The sequence below is a fragment of the Hibiscus syriacus genome, unplaced genomic scaffold, assembly GCF_006381635.1.
Source record: "Hibiscus syriacus cultivar Baekdansim isolate YM2019G1 unplaced genomic scaffold, ASM638163v2 tig00111769_pilon, whole genome shotgun sequence".
Taxonomy (NCBI): domain Eukaryota; kingdom Viridiplantae; phylum Streptophyta; class Magnoliopsida; order Malvales; family Malvaceae; genus Hibiscus; species Hibiscus syriacus.
In genome coordinates this window covers 3,623,668-3,649,026 of record NW_024063172.1, presented here as the reverse complement: position 1 = coordinate 3,649,026, position 25,359 = coordinate 3,623,668, and the positions used below count along the sequence as shown (strand labels likewise).

The 25,359-nt window shown below is 29.6% G+C and overlaps 1 protein-coding gene and 1 pseudogene across 1 annotated transcript; one reads left to right on the top strand and one right to left on the bottom strand.

Moving 5' to 3' along the window:
• The first annotated feature begins 1,419 nt into the window (after positions 1-1,419).
• Positions 1,420-18,811, top strand: LOC120169984 (annotated as a pseudogene).
• Positions 18,812-18,869: 58 nt separating this feature from the next.
• On the bottom strand, positions 18,870-20,536 carry LOC120169600 (phospholipase A1-Igamma1, chloroplastic-like). Its single transcript, XM_039177716.1, has one exon. The coding sequence runs from the start codon at positions 20,502-20,504 to the stop codon at positions 18,930-18,932; it is 1,575 nt and encodes a 524-aa protein (XP_039033647.1). The 5' UTR covers positions 20,505-20,536; the 3' UTR covers positions 18,870-18,929.
• Between the last annotated feature and the right edge of the window lie 4,823 nt (positions 20,537-25,359).

Here is a 25,359-nt window from a genome sequence, read left to right as displayed (position 1 = left end):
ATATCTGCATGGTTTCTTTTCTTGTAGTATCACTGTTGAATAGAGGCTCGAAAAAACTCCATTAACATAGTAATGGGCAATTTTTGGGAATGACGACTTAGAGCATTGATTGATTCTGTACTATTAGACGTCATGAAACCATATCTTGCTCCAAGTTGATGTACTCTTGACCATCTTTCAAACCCGACATCTTCTAGTGTTTGAGCACATTGAGGCAAAACACGTCTTAAACAATTTATATGCTTATTAAAATCAACTTCCCAATAAGCTTTTACAGCCTTCCAGTATATCCATTTATGATTTTTTATACTAGCAGACCTTGATTTTAGATTTCTGTACAAATGAACACCACAAAGTCCATGAAAAGCATATGGGAAACACGTTCTAACATCGTTGTCAATTGAGTTTACCCTATCGGATATGAATGTTAGATTGCTAATATGACCTATGCAATCCCTAAGATGCCCCATAAACCATGTATATGAATAAGAGGTTTCAGATTTACCAACCCTATAAGCTATTAGCAGTATCTCATTGTTAGCATCCATGGCTACTGCTAATAAGTTTACTCCAAGGTATCGACCTTTCAAATGTGCTCTATCAACTATAATAACTGGGTGCATACAAGTAATAAACGAACGAATCTACAAAATAATATACACAATAAATATAATCATTTAAATGTGAAATGATGTAACTAACAAAAATGAGTCAACAAAATTATATTGATTTACTAACTGCAGCACCAATGGCGATAAACAACAAATCAAAGTGTCCATCTCTATCTGTTTTGATATGAGTTACCGACCCATGATTTTTCAGCTTTAAATTGTGACAATAAACTGGCAATTGGGCAAACGATGCTTCTGGAGACCCTCAACAATTCCAATGCATAACATTTGGCTCTCCAAGCTTGAGAATATGAGATACTAATCTTGAACTGAGCATTCATGTCAGTCATAATTTCATGTCCCCGATATACCCTGTCATTCAAAAACATTAACTCAGCCAGAAAATCACCCAACACCTTTTTGTTTGCCTGTCTATGGTGAGGAAAAACTTGGGTTATTGAACATGTATATTTATCAATAAAAATCCTAACTTGAAACATTTCGCAATCTTTTATCCTCTTTGCAATCATATGCCACGTACAGTTTTTGTCAATCATACACTTTGTTTCGAAACGATCTTTGCTTGATTTGTTAACTTTTAGTTGATAGCCATCTTCCAAACATTTCGTATACAAATCTATCTTCAAGTCTTCTTTTGTATCAAAAAAATCATCTTTCTTGATACGAATAACTTTTGTGTAACAATCAACTGCTATCTTTACCAACTCTTCTTCCGGTATCTGAAGTAATTCTGGCATGTTCTAGTTATACTCCCGTGGCATTTTCTTCCTTTTTCTTTTCTTCGGGGACTTCTTCTTCTTCTTTTTCTTCTTCAGGGTTATATGAATTACAAAATGGATGTTCAACATGTTCATTCACAGTCGTAACTTCCTCCTCATTATTATCAACAACATCTTCCTCGGCAGCGGCTGTTTCATCATCAAAATTTGGGTATTGACCAATATCAAAATCATTACACGCAGGGTCTGTTTATTCTTCTGAAACATCATCAAAATTCGAGTATTGACCAAGATCAAAGTCCGGGTATTGACCAAGATCAAATTTCGAATACTGACTAGTACTCACAATTTTTTTTGTTGCCTCATAATCGTCTAACTGGTCAATACGAAAACCAGAATTTGGTGCTGAAAGTTGATTGGGATTGGGATTAGGAAAATGTTGTGGGTTTTGAGATTGTGTTTGGTATTGGAAATGTGGTGAAACAAAATTTTCTTGATGATGAAATTATGGTGAAACTATTAAATTTTGAGGTTGATAACAACGTTGTACATTGTGAGCACCATAAACTGGGGTTGAAGAACTTAGTTGATTATTACCCGCTACTGACTCAACTTCACTACTTCTAGGTTCAACAACATGCAATGTAACATCATCTTCTTGTGAAAACACTAATGTAAGCAATGGATCGTTCAACATCTTTATTGTCGGTTAATAAATAAACTTTACATTTTCTCTGATAAGATAGTCTAAATCCACTTAGAGGCTCTAAATTCAATTTCTTTGCAACATGTAACATTAGAGTTTTATAAGTTAACTTTTTTAATGACAATTTTAGTTGAAAATTCATGGGTAAAAGCATATATTGTAAAACACCATGAACATTCTCCCATGACCCTCCAAAACACAAATCTATCCAAACATGATCAACATTAGATGATTTCATTCTACAAATTGTAAATTAATTTACTAAACAAACGAGTTATAAACTACATATCATCACTAACTTAGAGAAAAACATACCTTTATTAAGTTGATAGTTGATAATTTGGGAGAGAAATCATTGAAAAATTATATAGAAATAAAATTATGTAAACAAATTAGAGATGGGGAAGGATGTCGTTGGATATAGGAACGGATGTCGCCGGAGAGAGTGATAGATGGAGATGGAATGAGTTACGATTTAGGGATTTAGGTTTTGAGTTGTTGTTGCTACGTAGTTATATACCAAAAACATTTGTGTTGCGAAATTAAAATTCGTGTTGCGAATTCGAAAATCGAGTTGCGAATTCAGAAATCAAATTACGAATTTAAAATTCAGTGTTGCGAATTTGGAAACTATGTTACGAAATTGGAGTTCGCGTTGCGAATTTGTTAGTCATTTTCGCAAATAAAAAAAAATAGTTAAAATCATATATTATAAGACATTTTCGGTCACTGAAATTATTTATAGATGCTTTTGATACAGTAGAACATATGTTATACATTGGACTACGGTTGAGGAGTAGGGGAAAGTTTTTTTATTTGTATTTAAGGGAATGGGGGGAGGCTGTTCTTGGAGAGAGAGAGAGAGAGAGTTTCGTGTTGCTGCTGACTACTTGTACTATTCTCTGCTCTTTGCCATTGTTGTTTGCTTTCTTCCCCTTTCCCTCTCTTTTTTCCCATAATTGCTTTGCTCCACTAATCAATGAGCATACGACCGCCATTACTTTTCTTTTTCCACCATTATATTTATGAGAATAATTTCGAAATCGTTCTTTTATGAGATTAATTATTTTGTTAAAATGGCATATTTTTATTAATACAATTATATATTTTCTTGTTTCAAGATCTTAAATTTTTTTATAGATAAAATACAATTTCAAATTATTATATGTAATTATTTTAAATTTTACATTTTTAAGTTAAAAATCCAATTAATAAAAATTAACATGTCGTATAAAATTTATTATGACAAAATGTAATTTAAGTACTTAAAGTAATTGTATATTATAGTTTAAAGGCTTATTTTAATTAAAAAATAATTTAATGGCTTAAATAAAGAAAATAATAATTTATAGATTTATTTTGAAAAAAAGAACCTTTTATGTACTTAAAGTAGTTGTATAAAATAATTTAAGGCTTAAAGTAAAAAGTGAACGAATTTAGGATTTTTTTTGTTTAACACATTAAAAGATGTATTTTATATGATATGTTTTTACGTATATGATAGGTTTTTTGAATATTTTTCATTTCACGTGACCTAATATTAAAATAAAATATATATATAACAATGTCAAAAATTGAATTATTTTACTCAACCATTTGTTTGTATTTATTTAAATATCTAAAAAAGGTAAATTACTCGTTTAGTATTCAAACTATCAGTTTTGGTTCATTTTAATACATAATTTTTTATTTTTTTTAAATCATACCTAATATTTAGTTCTTATTTTAATATTCATTGTTAAAAAAATAACGCATTTAGTACCTAAACTATCAATTTTGGTATATTTAAAAACCTAAACTTTTAATTTTTTCAAAACTTAACGTTAAGTTTTTAACGGATACTAGAATGAAACAAAAACTAAACGTTAAGAATGATTTTGAAAAAAATTAAAAGTTTAGATACTAAAACATATCAAAATTAATAATTTATGTACTAAACACATATTATACCCATTAAAAATTTACATTACCCCCCTCTCTCTCTCTCTCTCTCTCTCGAAACAAATACAAAAGCAAGTGGTGCATAGATTACATACAAAATGGATGGTTTTGAATTACTCGATGTGTTAAATGATATAATACGTAGTAAGAATTTAGAGAAACTTTTGGGTAGTTTAATGGTTAGGTCCACCCGATCCATGAAAATGCAATATTTGAGTTAAAATTGTTTCGGAAATTATAATTTGGTCCATGAAATTTAAATTCGATGCCTCATTACATCATTCCATGGGGTCCCATTCAGTTGGAACATAAAAAAGTACATTTTTATTTTTAAATTAGTTTATCTTCTAAGAAAATACTTTTATGTTTTCATTTTAAGAAAAAAAAATAAGCCATGTTATGAGTTCAAAATATTTGATTTATATGTTTTCATGTATTATTTTGTTAAAATTATCTATATCTTTTATAAACCTAATTATATTCTTACTGTATGGATAATGAAGCGTTTAGTTCATAAATTTAATAACTTTTTTAAGTTGGTCCCTAATTTTTTTGTCCATCTTAATCCTTAAATTTGACAATTTAATATAGAAGCTTTTTAAATTTTTAGTTATTTTAATTAGATGATACTATAAGATTGATCACATAACACAATATCATAATGTCACAAAATAAATAAAAAATTAATAAGGAAAGATAATAATAAACCAGATTGAAAATGACGTCATATATACTGATCTTTAGTTATTAGATACGGACAATGTGTAATCTACGTACCATGAAGAAAATAAAATCATCTGTTAAAGGACGAATCCTGACCATTGATACGGTGAAAAAGGATGCGGGACCCGAATGAATTGTGATGGAAACTCAACCTTCATAATTTGTATGGGTAAATTAAAAAATAGTCACTAACCTATGCTGGAATTTAGTCACGTAAAGTTTCATAAGCTACAAAATTATTATTAGTCATAAACTGTTACAAAATATCTTTTACAATTATTTTATTATAATTTTTAAATTTTCAATACTCAAATTAATGTATCAGTTTAACACGATTTAATGACTAATTGTACTCTATACCCATTTTTTATGTCAAAAGATAATAATATAAAAAGAGTTGAGGGAAAAAGTGGCAGAAATTGTAATATTCACCGACTTGAAAATGAAATAAGGTGGGGCATATTTAAAAAAAATAAAAACAAGAGGATGAAAATGAAACAACATTGTCAATCTTTTCCTCGTCATCTTCTTATTTGTTTCAATTATTTTTTCCCGTTTTCTTTTATATTATTTTTCTTGGTTGAATCGTTTTGTTTTCATTTCATGCATAAGGATGCCTTTAAAATTATGTAAAATGATAATTTGATTTTAATAATAAAAGAAAATAATAATTCTAAAAAAATTAAATTCAAAAAATTACATCTGTAAAATGTATATTTATTATCAATGACTAAAAGGTGTAAATATATTAGTATTTATAATCACTTAAGCTTATTGGGATATCATAATTAAATCCAGTGGCGGATACACTAAGCCCCCATAAGGGCTAAGTGCATCTATTTGGAAAAGTGGTTAAATTTAGCTTAATGTGTTAAGGCAAAAAGGAAAAAAATTACAATTTTTGCATACTCATTATTTTTAAGAAAAGAAAATTAAAATTTTAAACATCCATTCTTAAATTTCTGGATCCGCCACTGATTAAATCCCACTATGGTCAACTAATTTTGATTATTTTGACTATGTCACTTAAATATCAGCATAATAAGAGAACCCAAAGATAATAAAATCGCAGGCTGAAATTAAGTGAAGTGTAAGTTAACTATATCATAAATAACATACGATTGAATTAATATTTAGAAGTACAATTTACATGTGACGAGATTTAAACAACAATAAAATTTAGATTGGAAACCCATTTTTGTAGGGTTTCATGGTTAAAGAATCCATGATGGTGAAGCCTGAAACGTGCTCGGCTTCATAAACCATTAATTATTTTTTAGGGTTTCAAGATCCTTCTCACGACTGAGAATGAAATTCGAGATAAGGTCCACTGGAAGTCAGAATGAAGATTAAATTTACTCCTCTTTGAAGGGGCCATTAGACAACTCCAATAACGTGGAACCACACACCTTAATTATATATAAAAATAATAAGTATTTATCTTTCCATTTTTAATATGGATTCATTTGAAGATGATTGAAGGATGCATTATCTTATTCGTCATTTTAATTGTTTAATTTGTATATTAATAGAATCTATATCAGACCTAATTGTTTAGTAAAAAAAAAACTTGAAAGGTGAATAGGAATGGATAATGCGGAAAAAAATGCCAACAAGTATCGAAGAGTTGAGCTAGGGTTAAAATGTCCTTCGGAGCATAATTGGTCTAGTAAAACTCCCTTTAAATAAGATTAAAAAATAATTAAATATTTTATTAATCGGAATTATGTAAACATTTTCATATGTATACGTAAAAGAGTTGAGTCCACATCTTATGACTCATCATCTCGTACACAAAATGTTAAAAGAGGAAAAAGAAAATGAACGATCTCGAATGATGATTGAAAGTTTTGAAAAGATTTTTCAACTCGTAGAATGATGGTTGAAACATGAGCATCGACACCCATGTTTTGGCTTGGATTTGGATCATGCATGAAATTAATTATTTGTAAGTCTCTTTAAAAGAATATATTGATTTGAAAAGGCTTGTATTAGTTAATGTGATTAGTTTAACTGATAATAGAATGATTATAATATATAAGGGATACGAGGTTGAACATGTCTAAGTATTTAATATCCTTTAATTCATGGGCACGAAGGGCTATGGGCTGTATAAATATTGTATCAGATTGTTAGAAAAACTATGTGAAAAGTAGGTCAAGTTTCGTCATTCGTCCTTGTACTATTGCATAATTTGAGGTTTTGATCTTTGAACTCTAATTTAATTAATTTTAATCTATGTACAATTTAGAATTTAAAATTTTAGTCACGATCCAAACTATACATGAATAGAATAACTAAATTTATTGGACTTAAAATGATCAAACTGGAGACTAGTAACTAAAACTACAACTTACATATAATGCAAGGACTGACAATAGAATGATCAAAACTTAAAATTTTGAAAAGTATATGGACTAAAAAAAGTACCAAATTCAAGGGAAAATCCAAAACGTTGTTATGGGGAAAGTCAAATTATAAATTTTCAAATGACAAAAACGTAATTTTATCATTGATTGGGCTTTTAATTGTATGAGTTTTTTTAATATAACTAAACTGATGTTTTTATCATTTTCGAGGGCCAATGGGAAAATTTGCCATTACTTTAGCTTTTATAATTTGAAATGTGAAGGGGCTAAAATGGAATTATATCCCTCAGGAGTATGTCCCCTACTTGTCGCATATCTGATCCACGCCTTATGTAGACAAGTTCTCATTCTAGAATTTGAATTTTTCTTTAATTAATTATATATTTTATTGATTGTACTCACATTAAATTTTTATTTCTATTTATCTCGTATAAAAATTATATTGTTAATATATATAAATATTCATCCTATAAAATATTTTTGAATCTACCACTATTAAGTATTGCCCCTTATGCATCTCTCCTTGACCAAATTAGAGTACATGAGCTAAATCCATAATTTGTGAACTATATAGTGGGTGCTATGCAAATTTGACCAAAAATGGGGATAATAATGAATTTCAGCATTTTAATTTATAAAAACTAAGCATTAATCTCTACTCTAATTTTTCTCAATTTGATTTCATATTTTATGAAATTTCAAAAAGTATAACATCTTATGTAATTAGACCAGATTCTCAGATTTCATAAAAATATAATACAATTTAATTTTAATAAGTTAAAGTGAATGAACTATCTTCTCATTTTCCATAAAGTACAAAGATTAAATTCATAATTATACTACAAAAGTTAATAAGTATAAATGGTAATATTTCATTAAATGATAGAAGAACTATTATATCATCAATATTAAGAGGGTGACATGCAATAAAAAATAATTTAAACTTGTATATATAATAGTTTATCTAACATATTAATGTCAATATATTAATCATTATGATACTTGTATTTCATTTTATATTTTTATATTAAATAGCTATATCATGTTCAAAATAATATTTAATATTAGGATGACATATGAGTATAATTTCGTAAAATCTGCTCGTTCACTAACTACTCATCATATAAATTTTGGATCGTTATGAATTTAGGTATAATTTAAAGACCATTTGCAAATCTTAAGATGTTATATGACATGACTTGTAATTTAACCAAATGTTAAGATATAAATTTTTTTAGAATTAAAGAATGTCGCTTATATAATTTGTGAGGTTGCTGTCAGATAAATATAAATGGGTACAAACGAATACAAGATGAATGATGGAAAACCAATTGAGTAGTGGGTATGAAAGTGTATTTAAAAATATACTTACATAAGCAGATGTAGGTTTAAAAATTATATTCATCATAGATAGCGGGTAAATGATAAATATAAAAATATTTAAAGGATATGAGAATGAAAAAAAAAAATCCACACGGACCCCTCGGTTTCTAATCCCTATTTAATATAGAAAAAGGTATCCAGATATCAAGAACGTCGGCTATGTGTTGAATTTCATTAATTATTAATATATATATATATATATATATATTAAAATATTGGCTAAGATATTTTATGGTTCAATTATGACTCAACAGTCAACACCGTCTTCTGTAAACCTACGTAAATTCCATGCACATGAATACACTAGTTCTAGGTAAGATAATTAATTTAAGGAAAATTTACTTTAAGAGTGTCTAAAATTACAGATTTTGTTATAAAAGTTATACAAATTATTACGATTTTGATAATTTTTTGTGTAATTGAAAAATTACTCACAATGTTATTAAATCATATAGATTAGTAGAGTTTGGAGTAGATGAAATTGCATAAATTATTGCAAAAAATATATATAAATCTTTATATCATCAGTAGTATTTTATATGACTTTCTAATTACACAAAATATTATCAAATTCACAACAACTTTTGTATTTTTAAGGCTTAATATAAAACAAGTGTTCAAATTATACCGTTTTCACGAGTAGATGCTTAAAGTATTTTTTTCACTTATTTCGGTGTTTAACGTTACAAACGTTATTAATTTAGGTGTTTGGACCGTCAATGTCATTAATTTTTCCGTTAAGTAAAACGTGTCACAATATGATGCTTTTGAAATACATTTATTAAAATATATTTAAAATATTATTATATTTATATAAAACACAAAATTCTCTTGAATTATAAAGAAACCCCCTAAAATCTTTAAAATCCCCAAATCCTAACTTTAACTTGTCGACAACACCATTTTTGGCCACGACCATAGCCACTGACGTATTCCATGTCATCATCCTAATCATATGCGCAGTAGTTGTCGTCAGTTGGCAATCAAAAGTATATGGGATCACGATTTTCATCCCAGGGTTTGCTGAGTATAAAACGTCGATTTACCGTTTATCGGTCATAATTTCATAGGGTTTTTGATTGTCAGTGGAGGTGAAGATGTGTGGAGCTTCGTCGACGATATAGGGTGATGATCGATGTAGGTTTAGGGTTTTAAATTAAAGTTTTCAAAGTTTTGATGTTATTTCAGAATTTTATGTTTTTAAATATATATAGTTTATTTTTTTAAAATTTTTAAATATTTTTTTAAAAATTATGAGATTGTGATACATATCACTTAACGGGAGAAATTAACACCATTGACGGCCCGAACACCTAAAGTTATAACGTTTTGTAACTTTAGGCACTTATTCAAGAAAATCAGTATAGTTTGTGTACTTATTTTGTATTTAAGCCATTTTTTAACGATTTATATAATTTTCTGAATATATTTTGCCTTGAATTATTCATATTTTTTAAAATTTTCAATATATCAAATCAAAAATATTATTTAACTAATGAAAAATACATGTATTCACATTGTTTAAATATTGCCAATAAAAATGGACGTTTATTCATATTTTCCTCTCACTTCCTTTTTCGTGGAAAATGAACGAGAGAGAAATTGGAAAAGATGTCGAAAAAGCAACAGCTCACCAGTTAGATTTGTGGGGTCCATCCATTTTACCTCATAGATGTAGTGGTCCCCACCTGCCCTAACCTAAATTGACGTCGCTATAATTGTCCGGTTCGGCTCCACTAAACTCTTACGGATAGTTCTGGTGTACAATATCTTAATATAATGTAAAAAAAAAAAAAACGTTACCATAGATGTAAATATTTTTTAATATTTTAAGTAGAGGTTATTTAAAATGTTATTTTTATCGAAAATGTTAATTTCGTTTTTTAATATGAATATTTCATACATTAATATTTTTAATATAAAAATAATATTTTAGATAGCATATGATATTAATATTTTTGATAGAAAAAAATAATATTTTATGTAGTTCTACCAAAAATATTAAAAAATATTAATATTTCCGAAAATATTTTTTTCTTAACCTTATATTTGACTGTCTTTATTTAAACATACCCAACTCTTATAGTAAGTTTTTTTCGACTCCTTTATTATTTACCAACAATTTTTTCAATATCACGTACGTATATGTATCGACGTACCATATTATTCCGGTTTCAAGACCATGAACAAATATGATAAATTAATAAATAAATTGTATTTTTAGTATATACAATATTTATTTTTATATTTTTATTTTGATCATTTAGTTATTTTCTAAAACGATAGATTGTTGGAGAGGATATAATACATAATAGGTAAGGCCTAAAATAAGGGGAGAGAAGGCTTGTTGCATAGGAAGGAAAATGGAAAATTAGTGATTTGTTATAAATATTTGATGACTTATTTTAAATTAAGATTTAATTAGTACAATGCATAAGTTTCAGTACTAAAATTATTATCATATCAATATATTTAATATTTTTTTGTTAAAATTTTAATTATGAATGATAAAAATATAAATAAAATGTTTAATATAAAAATAAGCGTCTAAATTCTACTTAAAATTTATTTTTTGTGCCTAAATAATTTTTTGTTAAAAATATTTGCCTAGTTTTTTCCGTTATACTTTTAGCCTTTAAGCACATACCGTTATAAAAACATGTTAAGTGACACGTTTCACGTTTAGAATTTTTAAAAAATATTTTTAAATAATATTTTTTAGAAAAAATAAAAAAATGAAAACGTGACATGTTTCACTTAGCGATTTTTTTAACAGTATGTAACTAAAAGTGTAACAGAGTAAATATTAAGCATTTGTTTAATCACTTCTTTTTATATTAAACATAAATACAACATAATGTTATATATTCACTGATGGAGTACAAAAATGAAATTTTTATTTTTATAAATTAAATATAAATTATTAAAAAAAATAAAATTAACATATTTAAAAAATATTGAGATTTTTTTGTTAGTTTGAGATAAATATAAGTTAATATTTGTTCAAAACCTTTTAATTATTTAATAATAAACGCTCATAACTCATGTATGCGTGATGCATGAACTTGAATCTCAAGAGATAATAATAATTTTTTTAATTACTGATATAATTTAATTTATATCGACACCTTTACGCACGAAGTGACACCAATATTTATTTCCATTTACTATATTTTTTTAATAAAATTTCTAAATTTAACGCCCTTGAACAAACTCCACCGCTATGTATGTACATGGTTCAGAAAAAAAATTATTAATGACATGTTTTCATTATTTGGAGCATTCCTGCCAGCCATTTTATAACATGCTTTCCTTTGAGTTAGAATCCCCTAACAGCTAGATAGGCAGGCAGACGTAAAGAAACAAATAAATTCAAGGTTGTTAACAGTGAGAACTAGTTGCTTTTTAAGGTTGCCAAGTACCTCTGCTTTTCTCAACTGTGCTATTTTAAGGTTGTTTTACCTTCACAGTAAATAAACCTTTTGGCTTTATATCGTACAAAAGCATATAATTTGGAGTATTAGTTAAGAAAATTGAGATGCCTAACCCAATAAACACCCATTAACATATATTGATTAATATTTAATGTATTATAAGATATAATTTTTTAACGAAACTATATTGAATTATTACTTAATTCGCTAATTTATCAAGTGGCCTCGGTAGTCATAGGAAATATTATTATCTCTAAAGTTTATGGGTTCAAGCAGTTGTGTCTGTGGGAGTGTTTACATTATCAATGACTATGAGATATTCTGAATAGATACATCTTGTAATCCCCTAAACTATTAAAAAAGTAATTTGATTCGATGATAGTATATAAAATTATACATTATTAATTAATAGATTTACATCATAAATAAGTATCTAAAGTATAATTTTTTTAAGTCAAAATATATATCTAAAATATTTTCTTTGGTTAAAATAAGTACCTAAATTATATTATATTTTTATTTAGTACTTAAAGTATTATTTCATTAATGTAACGTGTCAAACTTTTAAAACTTGGATACAAAAATTGAATAATTTAGGTACCTCTTTTGAACAAAGTGAAAACTTTAGATACTTATTTTGATCAAAAAAATATTTTAGGTGTTTGGATAAAAATATAACATACTTTAGGTATTTATATGAGATAAATACATAATTGATATTATAAAAACTGGACCAGTTTTTAATTTTATTTTAATTAAATCGATTTAATCTTACTATGACAACAGTGCTATCAATGCATTCAACATTAGCTACATATATGCCTTATGTAATGGCCAAAGTTGGAACTTAGTGAAGCATTAGACTGGCATAATTAAGACAAAAAATGGTTGGTCCTAATCACTGTGACTATTTTCAAACATTGAACGTAAAGTGTGTTGTAATCTTCAATTAATATGCATAAGAAAAGTTGATCAACGAAAAAACAAAATTAGACTACTAATGGAGAGCCAACAAAATATACATTATCTCTGTGTTTAGAACCTCTTTGCGTGTTTAATCATGTTTAATGTTATGTCCAATCACAACATCTCAGCAACTGACGTTGAAACTTTAAAGCATCATTAATCAATGATTAAATTAACAAACAACAACAATAATACTCTCGGGGGGGGGGGCAAGACATAGACCAACAAATCATAGGATCTATTTCTTGATAATGTTTTGGGTGACATATACCAAAAAAATATATATGCATCATATCATAACATTATAAATATTTACTGTTAAATTTAAGTAAAAACTCGAATAACATAAAACAATTCAACTCGAACTTCATAAATTTTAAATTTTAACGTTGGGAATAAAAATAAGATAAAATATCATAACATTATTAATTATCAGTTGATTTAATAAGATAAAATGTCAACTTTTTAAAATAAAATAATCCGATTTAAATTTTAACGTTGGGAACAAAAAAAAGTTAAATTTAAAAGATACTTTAATTATATACTTTTACAACAATCAATTAACTAATAAATTAGACATGAATATTTCAAGCTCTATTTCTTTAGCCCAAGAGTTATCCATGAATTGGCTATTGGATTCAATCAGCTCTAAGCCTTATCGAGCACGTGGGCCATAAACTTAGATAAACACACGACGAAGTTAAAACAAAATTTTAGGGTTCAAATGGAATCGTAAGTCTTTTGACCAAAATGTAAATAAAAATTAATATTTTTTCAAATTAATTTGTATTTTTAATTAAATTAATATATAAACTTATTTTTTTAATTTATTATATAATACTAATGTTACCTTTCAATAATCAGTTGAATTAAAATTTTAATTAAACAGAAAATATCAATTTAATGGATAACTAGTAGTTGCTATGAAAAATCATTTTTTTTATAAAAATCTATCACTTATTAGTTTTATTTCAATTAGATAACTTGATCTTTTTAATTATTATGCTTATAAATAATAATAATTATCAGTCGAATTTAATTCAATTGGTAACTTTTTATTTTTAAAATTTAATTTTATTATATTCATATAAAATTTTATATTTCACACCTTTATTTAAATTTAGAGTAAAGGTTTAAATACAGTGTATTTGATGTATCAATACTTTATTATTATATAAAAATTTCAATAAATAAAATTTAAATTATACTTTATATTTTTTAAATGATTTTAATAAAACATTTACGCTAATGAATTAAAATAAAACAAAATAAATAAATAATAAGGAGAATGTGACCATTCTGTACCACATTACATGCCATCCACTACCACTCCAACAGATTAAAATTTGTTTTTACAGTTAAGTCCTTCAACTTTGACTTATTCTCCCTTAACAGACTTACAGTTTCCCATTTTACGCATTGCACGCGTTAAAGAATTCGGTCCGTACCCGTCTCTCTTTCGTCTGTTTTGGTCCTTTCAAGTCATATTAATTCAGAAACTCAGAATGTTGCATTTTCCCATACAATAATCTCTGAAGTTCGGCCCCCGCTTCTCGAGATCCATCCTCATATCAAGAATGCCGGCGAAATGTTGAGGAGCTAGGCTTCTACGTCGCTGAAAAGGATCAAATTTCGGTTCCCAAACCTTGTTTCATTGCGACATTGCCAGATTTGGAGGAACAAGGTTTGGATTTTCTTCGCTTCTTTCTTTGGGGAAAAAAATTAGGGCTTTATTGATCTCAGTTGGTAGGGTTGTAAAGGTGCAAATTTGAAGGCTTGGGTGAATCCAGATTTTTCTTTCTGTTTTGATGCTTCTTTTGTATGTTTAAAGAAATTAGTGGATCTCGAATTTGATGAAGCTTATTTCGTGGTTTAGCTTGTTGAGTATTGTATGATGAAGAGGGTAAAAAGTGAAATTCCTACTGTCAGGAGGTTCAAGTTGTCTCATTTGTTGTTAGGTTTAGGAGGGTTATACTTAATCTTCATAGCTTTTAAGCTTCCATATTTCTTGGAGATAACATCCGTTTTGAGTGGAGATGATAACTATGATGGATTGAATGGGAAGGTTGTCGGGGATGTTAATGATGCAGATTTGGGTAAACCCTTGGTTAATGCTGTGTATAAAGATACGTTCCACCGGCAATTAGAGGATAAGCTAATCCAGGATGCTCCTACGAGGCCTACTGAGGAACCCTTGGAGGAAGGAAGAGGTGGAGTAAATCCCATTAAGCCGCTTCAGCATCCATATGGTCGAATAACGGGTGAGATTTTGCGGCGAATGAATAAAACTAGTGAATTGTCGGTGCTTGAGAGAATGGCGGAAGAGGCTTGGACTTTGGGATTGAAAGCATGGGAAGATGTGGATAACTTTGATGGAAAGGAGATTGAACGGAATTCTTTGTTTGATGGGAAGCCCGAGTCGTGTCCTTCATGGTTATCTGTAAATGGAGAAGATTTGGCAAGTGGAGACAGGCTAATGTTCCTTCCATGTGGTCTCAAAGCGGGATCTTCAATTACAATTGTTGGTACTCCTCGTTATGCTCATCAGGAGTACGTACCCCAGCTTGTAAAGTTGAGGAATGGCAATGGCCTAGTGATGGTTTCACAGTTTATGGTTGAATTGCAAGGGTTGCAGTCTGTGGATGGGGAAGCTCCGCCTAAGATTTTACATTTGAATCCTAGACTGAAAGGAGATTGGAGTCACAAGCCAGTCATTGAGCACAACACATGCTACAGAATGCAATGGGGTACGGCTCAAAGATGTGATGGTTTGCCATCCAAGGATGATGAAGACATGCTCGGTAAGCATCACCAGTTTGCAGTATTTGTCTTGTTTTCTTATTTCTTCTTCGTTTTAAAACTGAATTTAAGTTTTCATTTATTTGGACGGATAAAAGTACAATTAAGTTCATAACACTTTGAACATAAATCATGCTATGCTAATTTTGTGTTTGAGGATAAATAAATTTGTGACTACATGGTCAAGAAACAAGAACTTCACAGAAATTTATGAATCATGTTTGTCTACATACTAGATTCAATTTCCATAATATATCAATGACGATAGCCTGTGATTATCTAGATAAACTTATGATTTTTGCTTAAATGCTTTTAACGGTATTTCTTATAAAGTGCTTACTAGTAGTAGTAGAGGAGGGCATGTAAGCTGGTAATCTATACGGAAGTTGTTTCCGCTTGCAAAATCTTTGTAGTGCTTGTGTTCGAATGTGGTTACATGCTAGAAGAAGAGGAAGGGCATGCTACATGTTTGGCATCTTGTATGTGGATGAGAGAGCTTTCATGTTGTAATTTTGCAACTTTGTTCAGTTTATGTCTTCCATATTTGTATGCGTTTGAGTTTTGAAAATTTTCAAAGGACATTTATCAAGTACCTATAATTTTGGCAGTTGATGGACAGCGAAGATGTGAAAAATGGATCCGGAATGATGTTGCAGACTCGAAAGAGTCCAAGACAACTTCTTGGTTCAGACGGTTCATTGGACGGGAACAGAAGCCTGAAGTTACCTGGCCATTTCCTTTTGTGGAGGGCAGACTGTTTATCCTGACTCTTCGTGCTGGCGTTGATGGATATCATATCAATGTTGGGGTCGACATGTGACTTCATTTGCGTATCGTACGGTATGTTGATTAATTTTAGTTAAAAGGTGACTTTTGTGCTTTCCAATAACTATATCAATGTATCTTTCATAGTTCGTAAATCTCACACTAAGATTACATAAAAACTATATTTTCAGGGTTTTTCACTTGAAGATGCAACAGGGCTGGCCATAAAAGGAGACGTGGATGTCCATTCAGTTTATGCAACCTCTCTTCCCACCTCTCATCCAAGTTTCTCCCCCCAAAGAGCTTTGGAAATGTCACCAAAATGGAAAGCTTCTCCCTTTCCTAGTAGATCTATTAAACTTTTTATTGGGATTCTCTCTGCTACCAATCACTTTGCGGAACGCATGGCGGTTAGAAAAACTTGGATGCAATCTTCAGATGTCAAGGCTTTAAATGTAGTAGTCCGATTCTTTGTTGCACTGGTAAGGTCATTGAACTCTATAGATTTTAAGGTCTTGTGAAATATTTAACTGTTATGAATCATCATTTCAGTTTGTTTCACAAATATCTATGTGAGGTTATGGAAAAAAAAGTGTTGGAATGTCTGTTGCCCTGGCCAGTGTGGCTTTCACCTATTCTATACTCTTTCTGGTTCTTAAGTAGCTGTCCTTTGCAGCACATTCTTTTCTAGCCATTAATGTGCACATTGTTTGTATTCCTTCTTTTTGTCTCTACTTATTTATGTTATGACTTGCAGAATCCAAGGAAGGAGGTGAATGCAGTTCTGAAGAAGGAAGCATCCTATTTTGGTGATATTGTAATTTTGCCATTTATGGATCGCTATGAACTTGTGGTTCTTAAAACTATTGCAATTTGTGAATATGGGGTGAGTTCATGGTGTATCATCCCTGTCCTTTCTCTGAAAGGCCGGCCTGCTGTTATTTTCTGCAATTTATTATCATAGATTTATGTGCTTGTGGTCCATAGATATCATTTTTATGGATTTATGTGTTTCTCTGGGTTGATTTTTTTTAAAGGTGATTCTAAATCTCCAGAATTTGTTGATGCAGGTGCAAAATGTGTCAGCTGCTTACATCATAAAATGTGACGATGACACATTTGTTAGGGTCGATACTGTCTTGAAACAGATTGATGGCATCTCTCCTAAAAAGCCACTTTATATGGGCAATCTCAACCTTCTGCACCGTCCTTTGAGAAATGGAAAGTGGGCTGTTACTTATGAGGTATGCATGTATATATATACAGATTTTTTCCGACTTTTTTCGTGATTTACCTTAGTGTGTTTTTGTCATTTTATAAGGGAAAAATTTACTTCATTTTATTTCGGACTTCTCAATTACGAAACGCAAAGTTCTATCTCAATTCTGATTTCTGAAACTGTTAACTTTTGTTGTGTAATCATAAGAAACTGCAAAATGATATTTTTAGTTGCTGTGGTTTCTCATATACGTGATATAACGTCTATAATCCAAAATTTTCTTTCACTATCGACTTTGTTGTATTTGAAACATTCCTAGGAATTAATTGCTTCAAGAGTTCAATTAAATTCTGCACATTCCTTGAGGATTATTTTCTGATGTAACAGGAGTGGCCGGAAGAAGTTTATCCTCCCTATGCCAATGGACCTGGATATGTTATTTCCAGTGATATTGCCAAGTTTATTGTCTCACAACATGCTGATCGAAAATTAAGGGTTAGTTATAAAATTGTATATTTTTTTAATTCCCTTTTTTTTCTTTCTACCTAGTCTCATGACTGTAAAGAAACATCTATTTTCTTCCCATCTACCACTTCAGATTGATCAACTCCATTATTTTATTTATCTACAGCTTTTCAAGATGGAGGATGTGAGTATGGGAATGTGGGTCGAACAATTTAACCAGACCACAGCCGTCCAGTATTCCCACAGCTGGAAGTTTTGTCAATATGGATGCTTAGTAGACTACTATACCGCACATTACCAATCCCCGAGGCAGATGATATGTCTTTGGGACAAGCTTTCTAGAGGTAAGGCACACTGCTGCAACTTCAGATGACAACAGGCAATTCTTGTTGTTCGTTAGAATGATTTTACGTGCGTGGCCTTCCTCCACCCTGTATTTTCACCGCTTTCTACCCATTTTTGTGCAATGAAGCGAGCTCTAGGGGGTTCAAGTGTTGAGTAACGAACCTTCTGGCACAAGATACGAAATGTTCTGTGATAACTTCTGATTAGTAGGTTATTAGTTGGAGCTGTATACGTATTATGATGTCTTTCGAATACTTGGTAGCAAAGCCATTGGCCTTAAGTTCTCCCTTTCAAAAACTTGTTTGATTATATTTTGATAAGAAAATGATATCCTCTTAGTGTGCACATGCAGCTGACTAAAACTAATTCAACAATTTATTTCTAGTTAAAACCATGTCAAGAAATTATTTGGTCAAAGAATCTTAGCAACAGAGAAAAAAGAAAAAGAAAACACTCGCTTTATCTAAAATGGAGGCTTGTTTTGAGTGGATTCAATGCTACGTGGAGAAGGAATGTTCTCAGCTTGTCTCCCTGGTTTAACCCATCTACCATATTGGTTTAGCACAAGTCCCTTGAAGGGCCTTTCATACCAACACTCTGGGATCTTCAACTCCTTTATCAACATATCGGTTGACTTGTTCACCAAGGCAACATCCCTTCTCGCATTCCAACGAAACTTCGATGTCTTGCTAACGTATCCATCTAACAGATGAAGGTATATCTCTAAGTTATGACACCCTGTATAATCGGGATCACGCCTTAAATAGGGTGAATGTTGCATGTCGAGCTTCAATTGTGTGCCGACATGCCTGTAAATCCATTTCAATTTCCCTGTAATAGCTGTGAACTTGTTAAGAATGGTGTTGAGTATAAACCCGGGTAATTTCGGGACTATATCTTGCTTGATGACGACCCTTAGCGTCTTGACTCCTAGTTCGTTGAGTTTCTCTTTGAAATGTATGTTCCCGACTCTTGGAGCGGCAAAGGAGATGACGCTAATAACAAGATCGGGGAAGTAAGTCGCGGCGTCGTAGGCATTGAGGAGTGCTAATGCACCACCAAGGCTATGACCACAGATTGTTAAGCTTACTTCCTCGCCTCTGTGTCGGAAGAATTGAACGAGTCTCCGGATTTCTTCCATGACTTGTTCTTTTGCACTCAATTTGTTGTACCTTGTGAACTCACCCTTGGAGCAATAGACGCCGAGGAATCCACTTTGGACCTTGATATTGGTCTTGCCAAGACGCTGCAGGCTTGTTCTTAGGTCACTGTACCACTCGGTCGGAGCCACCGTGCCCCGCCATGCCACTAGGATATCACGCCTCCCGATTCTCGTAGTTTCGGCATCACCGCTGACCGCGACATACCCCATCCAGTTGGAATCCTTACTCCAAGTACAATAAGACCTCTCAAACCATTCGGGAACATCGACATGGGACATGGCATAAATGTACTTGGTAACCTTGTAACCGTGCTTAGTAAGGCCTAGTTCTTCGAACAGTTTATTCCGGTTGTACCTACAGCTTCCACAAAACTCCGATAACTGATCAAAATCGAAAGCGTCGTAAGTCGCCTCGACGAATTCTCCATACTTGACGATCTCTCGCCTCAGCCAAGGGTGGAGTGGCTCTATTAGCCCATCCCAGTCATGCAAACCGTGAAGCTCACGCCATTGCGTGGATACATTCTCCACAGGTGACTTGGTGGGCGTCATAGCATCGCCTCGGTCGATGAAATCCGCCGCCGTGTAGGGCAACCGGATGAGCTGAGCCAAAGGCATCGTGGGACGTACCGTCTTCTTCTTCTTTTTCATCACGTGTCGAATCGGCCTAATGATCGCAAGATCATGATGGTTAAGTTTCAGGGTCGAGAGCTTGTTGAGATTGGAAAGGCGGTTCCTCAGACGGGATTTCATTGCATTTTTTATACGCCGCCATGTGACACTAAGCTTCAATCTCCACACCCTTTTGTTACTTCTTTGCTTTTCTGGTTTCTTCTTGCCCATGTTTCTCATTGGCGACAACTCCATTTTCTCCATCGATCAAAGGAAAAAGCTTGTAATATGTACGATATGTGTGTATGTATATATATTATGGGCTGAAAACTGAAAACTGGGTTTGTTTTTCCTGCAAATGCCATGGAAGGGAAGGGTTTATAATGGTGATTCATAGTTGCAAGGAACTTTCTGAGTTATGAGCTGCCATCCACATCTCGATGGAGACTGACAAGTCAATTGGGGACTGAATTAAACAAATGATATATACTATAAGTTGTTAACGTGAATTTGGTTAAGGGTTAACCATATACGAACCATTGGCGGCTATGACTCGGACAATAATATAAAAATAAGGTCAAATTGTATATAAGGTCCTTGTCGTATGCATACTTTTATGAATTTTATTGTTGTACAACAACTCAACTAGTGAGATAGAAGCTTATGGTAGATGTGGGCGATTTACTTTTTCTGATATAAGCAAAGTGTTAATGGAGACTATAGTTGATGGAAGATTGTGGGTTATCTCTTTGATATGCACAAAAAATCGTTATAAAACGATGGTATTAAAAGATTGTCATAATAAAAATATCACGTCAATAATAGTTCTATTAAATTTTTAATTGAAAATAATTAAAATGAAAATAAAAAATAAAGTTAGATATGATTTAAAAAAATTAGTTGAGTGACTAAAATGAAATAAAAGTGATAATTAGAGTATTAAATGTGTAATTTACTCTAAAAGCATACATAATTGGTGAATTTCAATAGGTGACAACAAGAGGTAGTTAAAGTAACCCTAGTTAATATAATTTCTTCCTTGTGGGGTGGTTGGGTCAATTTAATACTAAAGTGAGAAAGAAGGGGTCAGATCGGCATCACCCGTAAGGGCTAAGCTACCCTTAATTCACCTAATAATGTGTACTTTAGGGTAGACTAGGTCAGCCTTTTTGGTATAAAAAGAAGAAGAAGAGAACGTGTCTACTTGTATAGCTTACATTTGTAAGTTGGACGTATTCAATATGACCGTGGGATATGTTACTTGTACTACTGGTCTAATTATGATGGTAGTCTCTCTATTGCCTAAAAATTCAAAATTTAATCCTTTATTTTATTTGGTGTGATTTGATCCTTTATTGCTATAATGTTATTCATAAGTTTAAATTGATAGGATAAATACCATTGTTAAAATGATTATGTGTTTTTTTCAAATAAAAATTTAATAGTTGTGTAAATATTAAGGAAAATTATTGTTCAAACCAATGATAAAATGTAAGCAGGATCAGAAAGGGTTATGGTATCCATGATTTTGAAAAATTATTAATAACCCCTCTAAATATTTTTAAAAGCTTCCATTTGCCCCTAAAATATTTTGAATTTTTATTTCTCTTGATTTTTTGAATTCTTATTAGTCTATATTTATTTAAATTTAAAAAAATTTGCTTAAACTATCAAAATCTCTCCTTATCCTTAGATAAAGGATTATTTGCTCATTTGGGGTATTTGCTACAGTTTAAGGGTTGGTCGCCAGGTCCTCTGGGCGACCTCCATAGGTCGCCAAGTCCTCCAAACGTTCAAACATTGGTTTCTTAAATTTCCTATAAGTAACAGTGATTACCTACATCAGTAATTAGGCTTTTAGTCAAAACCTCCATAGGTCGCCAAATCCTCCGAACGTTCAAGCATTGATTTCCTTGATTTCCCATAAGTAACAGTGATGACCTACATATGTAATTAGACTTTTAGTCGAAACCTCCACAGGTCGCCAAGTCATTCGAACGTTCAAACATTTGATTTCCCATAAGTAACAATGATTACCTACATCGATAATTAGGATTTTAATCGAAACCTCCAAAATTAGACCATATTTTATAAAATATTTTTTTTTCACAACTTTACAACAACAAATCAGCCTGAATTTAGGATCCGTTTAGTAATATTATCTAAAAAAAAAATTTGGTTAAAAAATTTATTTTAACGGTAAAATCAAAGTCAAATGGATAAACATTAAAAAAATGGTGGAAATAGTGATCTAAAATCAACAGCGAAAGTTATGATTTTAATTTTAATTAAATTTATATTTATACCCTTATTATGAGTTTCACTCATTTCAGTCATTTGCCTTGGAAAATAACTTTAAAATTTAATTTTTTTATTAACGATGTATTTACATTTTATTTTAATAATTTAATACTAACGTCTTTAAAAATAATTAATTGCTTAGAAATTTATTTTGATTACTTAAAAATAAATAAACTTTATGATTTATATATTAAAATATTAATATTGATTTATTATAAAATATATATTTATTATAGATATAAATTTTTATTTGTATTTTTTATATTTTTATTATAGTTTAAATTGATATTTCATTTATAATAATATTTTTAACTTTATTTATATAATATATCTATATATATTATTTTTTATTTTTGAATGATTAAAAGGATAAATATATGCTTTAAATCATTTTATTTTAAATTTTAAATAAGTGATTGTGGTTAAATTTAAATAACTAAAATACTATTTTAAAGTTCAAATAAAAAATTGGTAATACAAATTTTCTTAATAAAATATTTCATGTATAAAAATATTATTATCTTATATTTTTTTTTTACAATTTTATTAGTCATCTATCATTCGGAGCTATGTCATGTCAACATGTATGTCAAGTTTTTAATGACATGATATTAAAATGAAACAAAAAATAAATATTATACATGATTTTTTAAAAAAAATAGGTATTAAAATAGACTAAAACTGATAATTTAGATACTAAACGAATGGTTTACCCAAATATAAAATTAGAAAATTTTGTATTGTGTCATTTGACATTTTCCCCTCTTTATCTCATATTATTTCTTTTAAGAGTGAGCAAAATTCGATTTGATTCAAAAAATTGATCTTGAAAATTTTGACTCGAATTGATTTCGAGTTCTAATTTCATAAATTCGACTCAACTTGGATTTTTTTTCAAATCGAGTTGTAAGATATAAATTGAATTACTCAAAAATTTTAGTAATTAGTGGATTGATTTAAAGTTTGATTCGAGTATTTCGACTTTATATGATATTTGTATATCATATATGAAAATAATATAAAGAAATATATATGTATTGTATATGGTTATATAAAATAATTTAAATTTAAATAAAACAATATCATAGTATAATAAAAAATTACAAATATATTTATACACAAACTCAAAAATTCGACACGGTTCGAATTCTATAAATTCGATTTAACTCAAAAAAATTTGAAATCAAATTCGAATTATAAAATAGGGCTCGAAACTCTAATAACTCAAAATTTTTTGACTTAACTCGACTCAATCGAACACTCATCCTACTTTATTCTCTCAAGTGATTTTTTCCTTTCAAAATCAAATTTGAAATTATTTTCTTTTTAATTTTATCTATATCTAAAAAAGAAATTAAAAAAATATTTTACTCGAATATTGATTTTTTTTAGTATCATTTTTTTTTCTTCCTACTCATATATTCTCACCATCCAAATCTTCAAAAGAAATTTTAAATTTCTTTAAAAAAATTTAAATAATGCTCTCTTTTTATGGTCGCTTGCCTTTTATTTTTAATTTTTAAAAAAAATTATTCACATTTTATAATTCACACGTGTTTCTAAAATTATATTTTCTACAGTATTTTCCTTTTTATTTGCCATATCCAAAGGCATGGTGACAGAGAGTTACCTAACACACGAATTAGTTTGGGATTACATGTATCAACAGTTCAACAGTAACGGAGTTTCAATCATTCCGTTACAATTTAATTTATCTTTTAATTAAATCAAAATTCAATACTCGTTAGTTTTTGTGTCGATGGTAATTTACTAGTCAAATCTTAAACAAAATATTATTATAAATTTAATTAGTCATATAATTTATCATTTATATTATAAATTTAATTAGTTATATAATTTATGGCAATTTACATGATTTTTTATTAATCAAATGAGTTATCTATTGTTAATAATAATATTTTATTCTAAAATAATCAAAATTTCAATAACCAAAAACCTAACCATGAATTATCCACACAAAAAAAAAAACCTAACCATGGTTTGAGATAACCACGTGCTAACCGATGCTCAAAAGTCAAAACACATTTATAACTTACCTTCATTATTTAATTAATGAAATAAAGAAAAAAAAACACAATATATATTATAAATTTGATGCAAGGGACATATGTCTGAAATATCGAGCTAATATCACGCGTTGAATGTCAAAGCTCCTGAGTCCTTCTCCTACCTAATTTTATTAACATAATGAATATAATATCTGAATATTTTATTTAATAATGAGATAATATTCTTTTATAATTTTAAAATTTTAAATTCAATCAAATTATAGATGAAACAATTATTCTAATTTGTATATTATTTTTTGAAATATTTTTAGATTATAAATACGACGATAATTCAATTTGAATTCAACCGGTGATTTAATCTTGCTTGAAAGGTTAAATTTTTTCTTTAAAAATATATTCGAGTTAGATTTGATGTTGTAAAGACAATTTTAGAATAAAAAGTTATTGATTTGACCTAATTTAATCGATATTTCTCTATATATTCAAAGATAATTAATATGATATCTTTATATATATTTTTATTTAAAATTTAATTTATTGAATAAAAAAATATATCTATTTATATAAATAAGGTTGGGTCAAATATTAGTTTTTATTCTAAATTTAATCAAATGGGATAAAAATGGAAAAGGGTACGGAGGTCGCTCTCAGCTTTGTCTGCGCAAACGTGTGAAAGTCCGATGAACTTTTATATATTTTTCAAAGGTCAAAACCAACGCGTGATGACAATTCAACTTCACCAAGTAAATATACATATATATATATATATATATATATATATATATGCA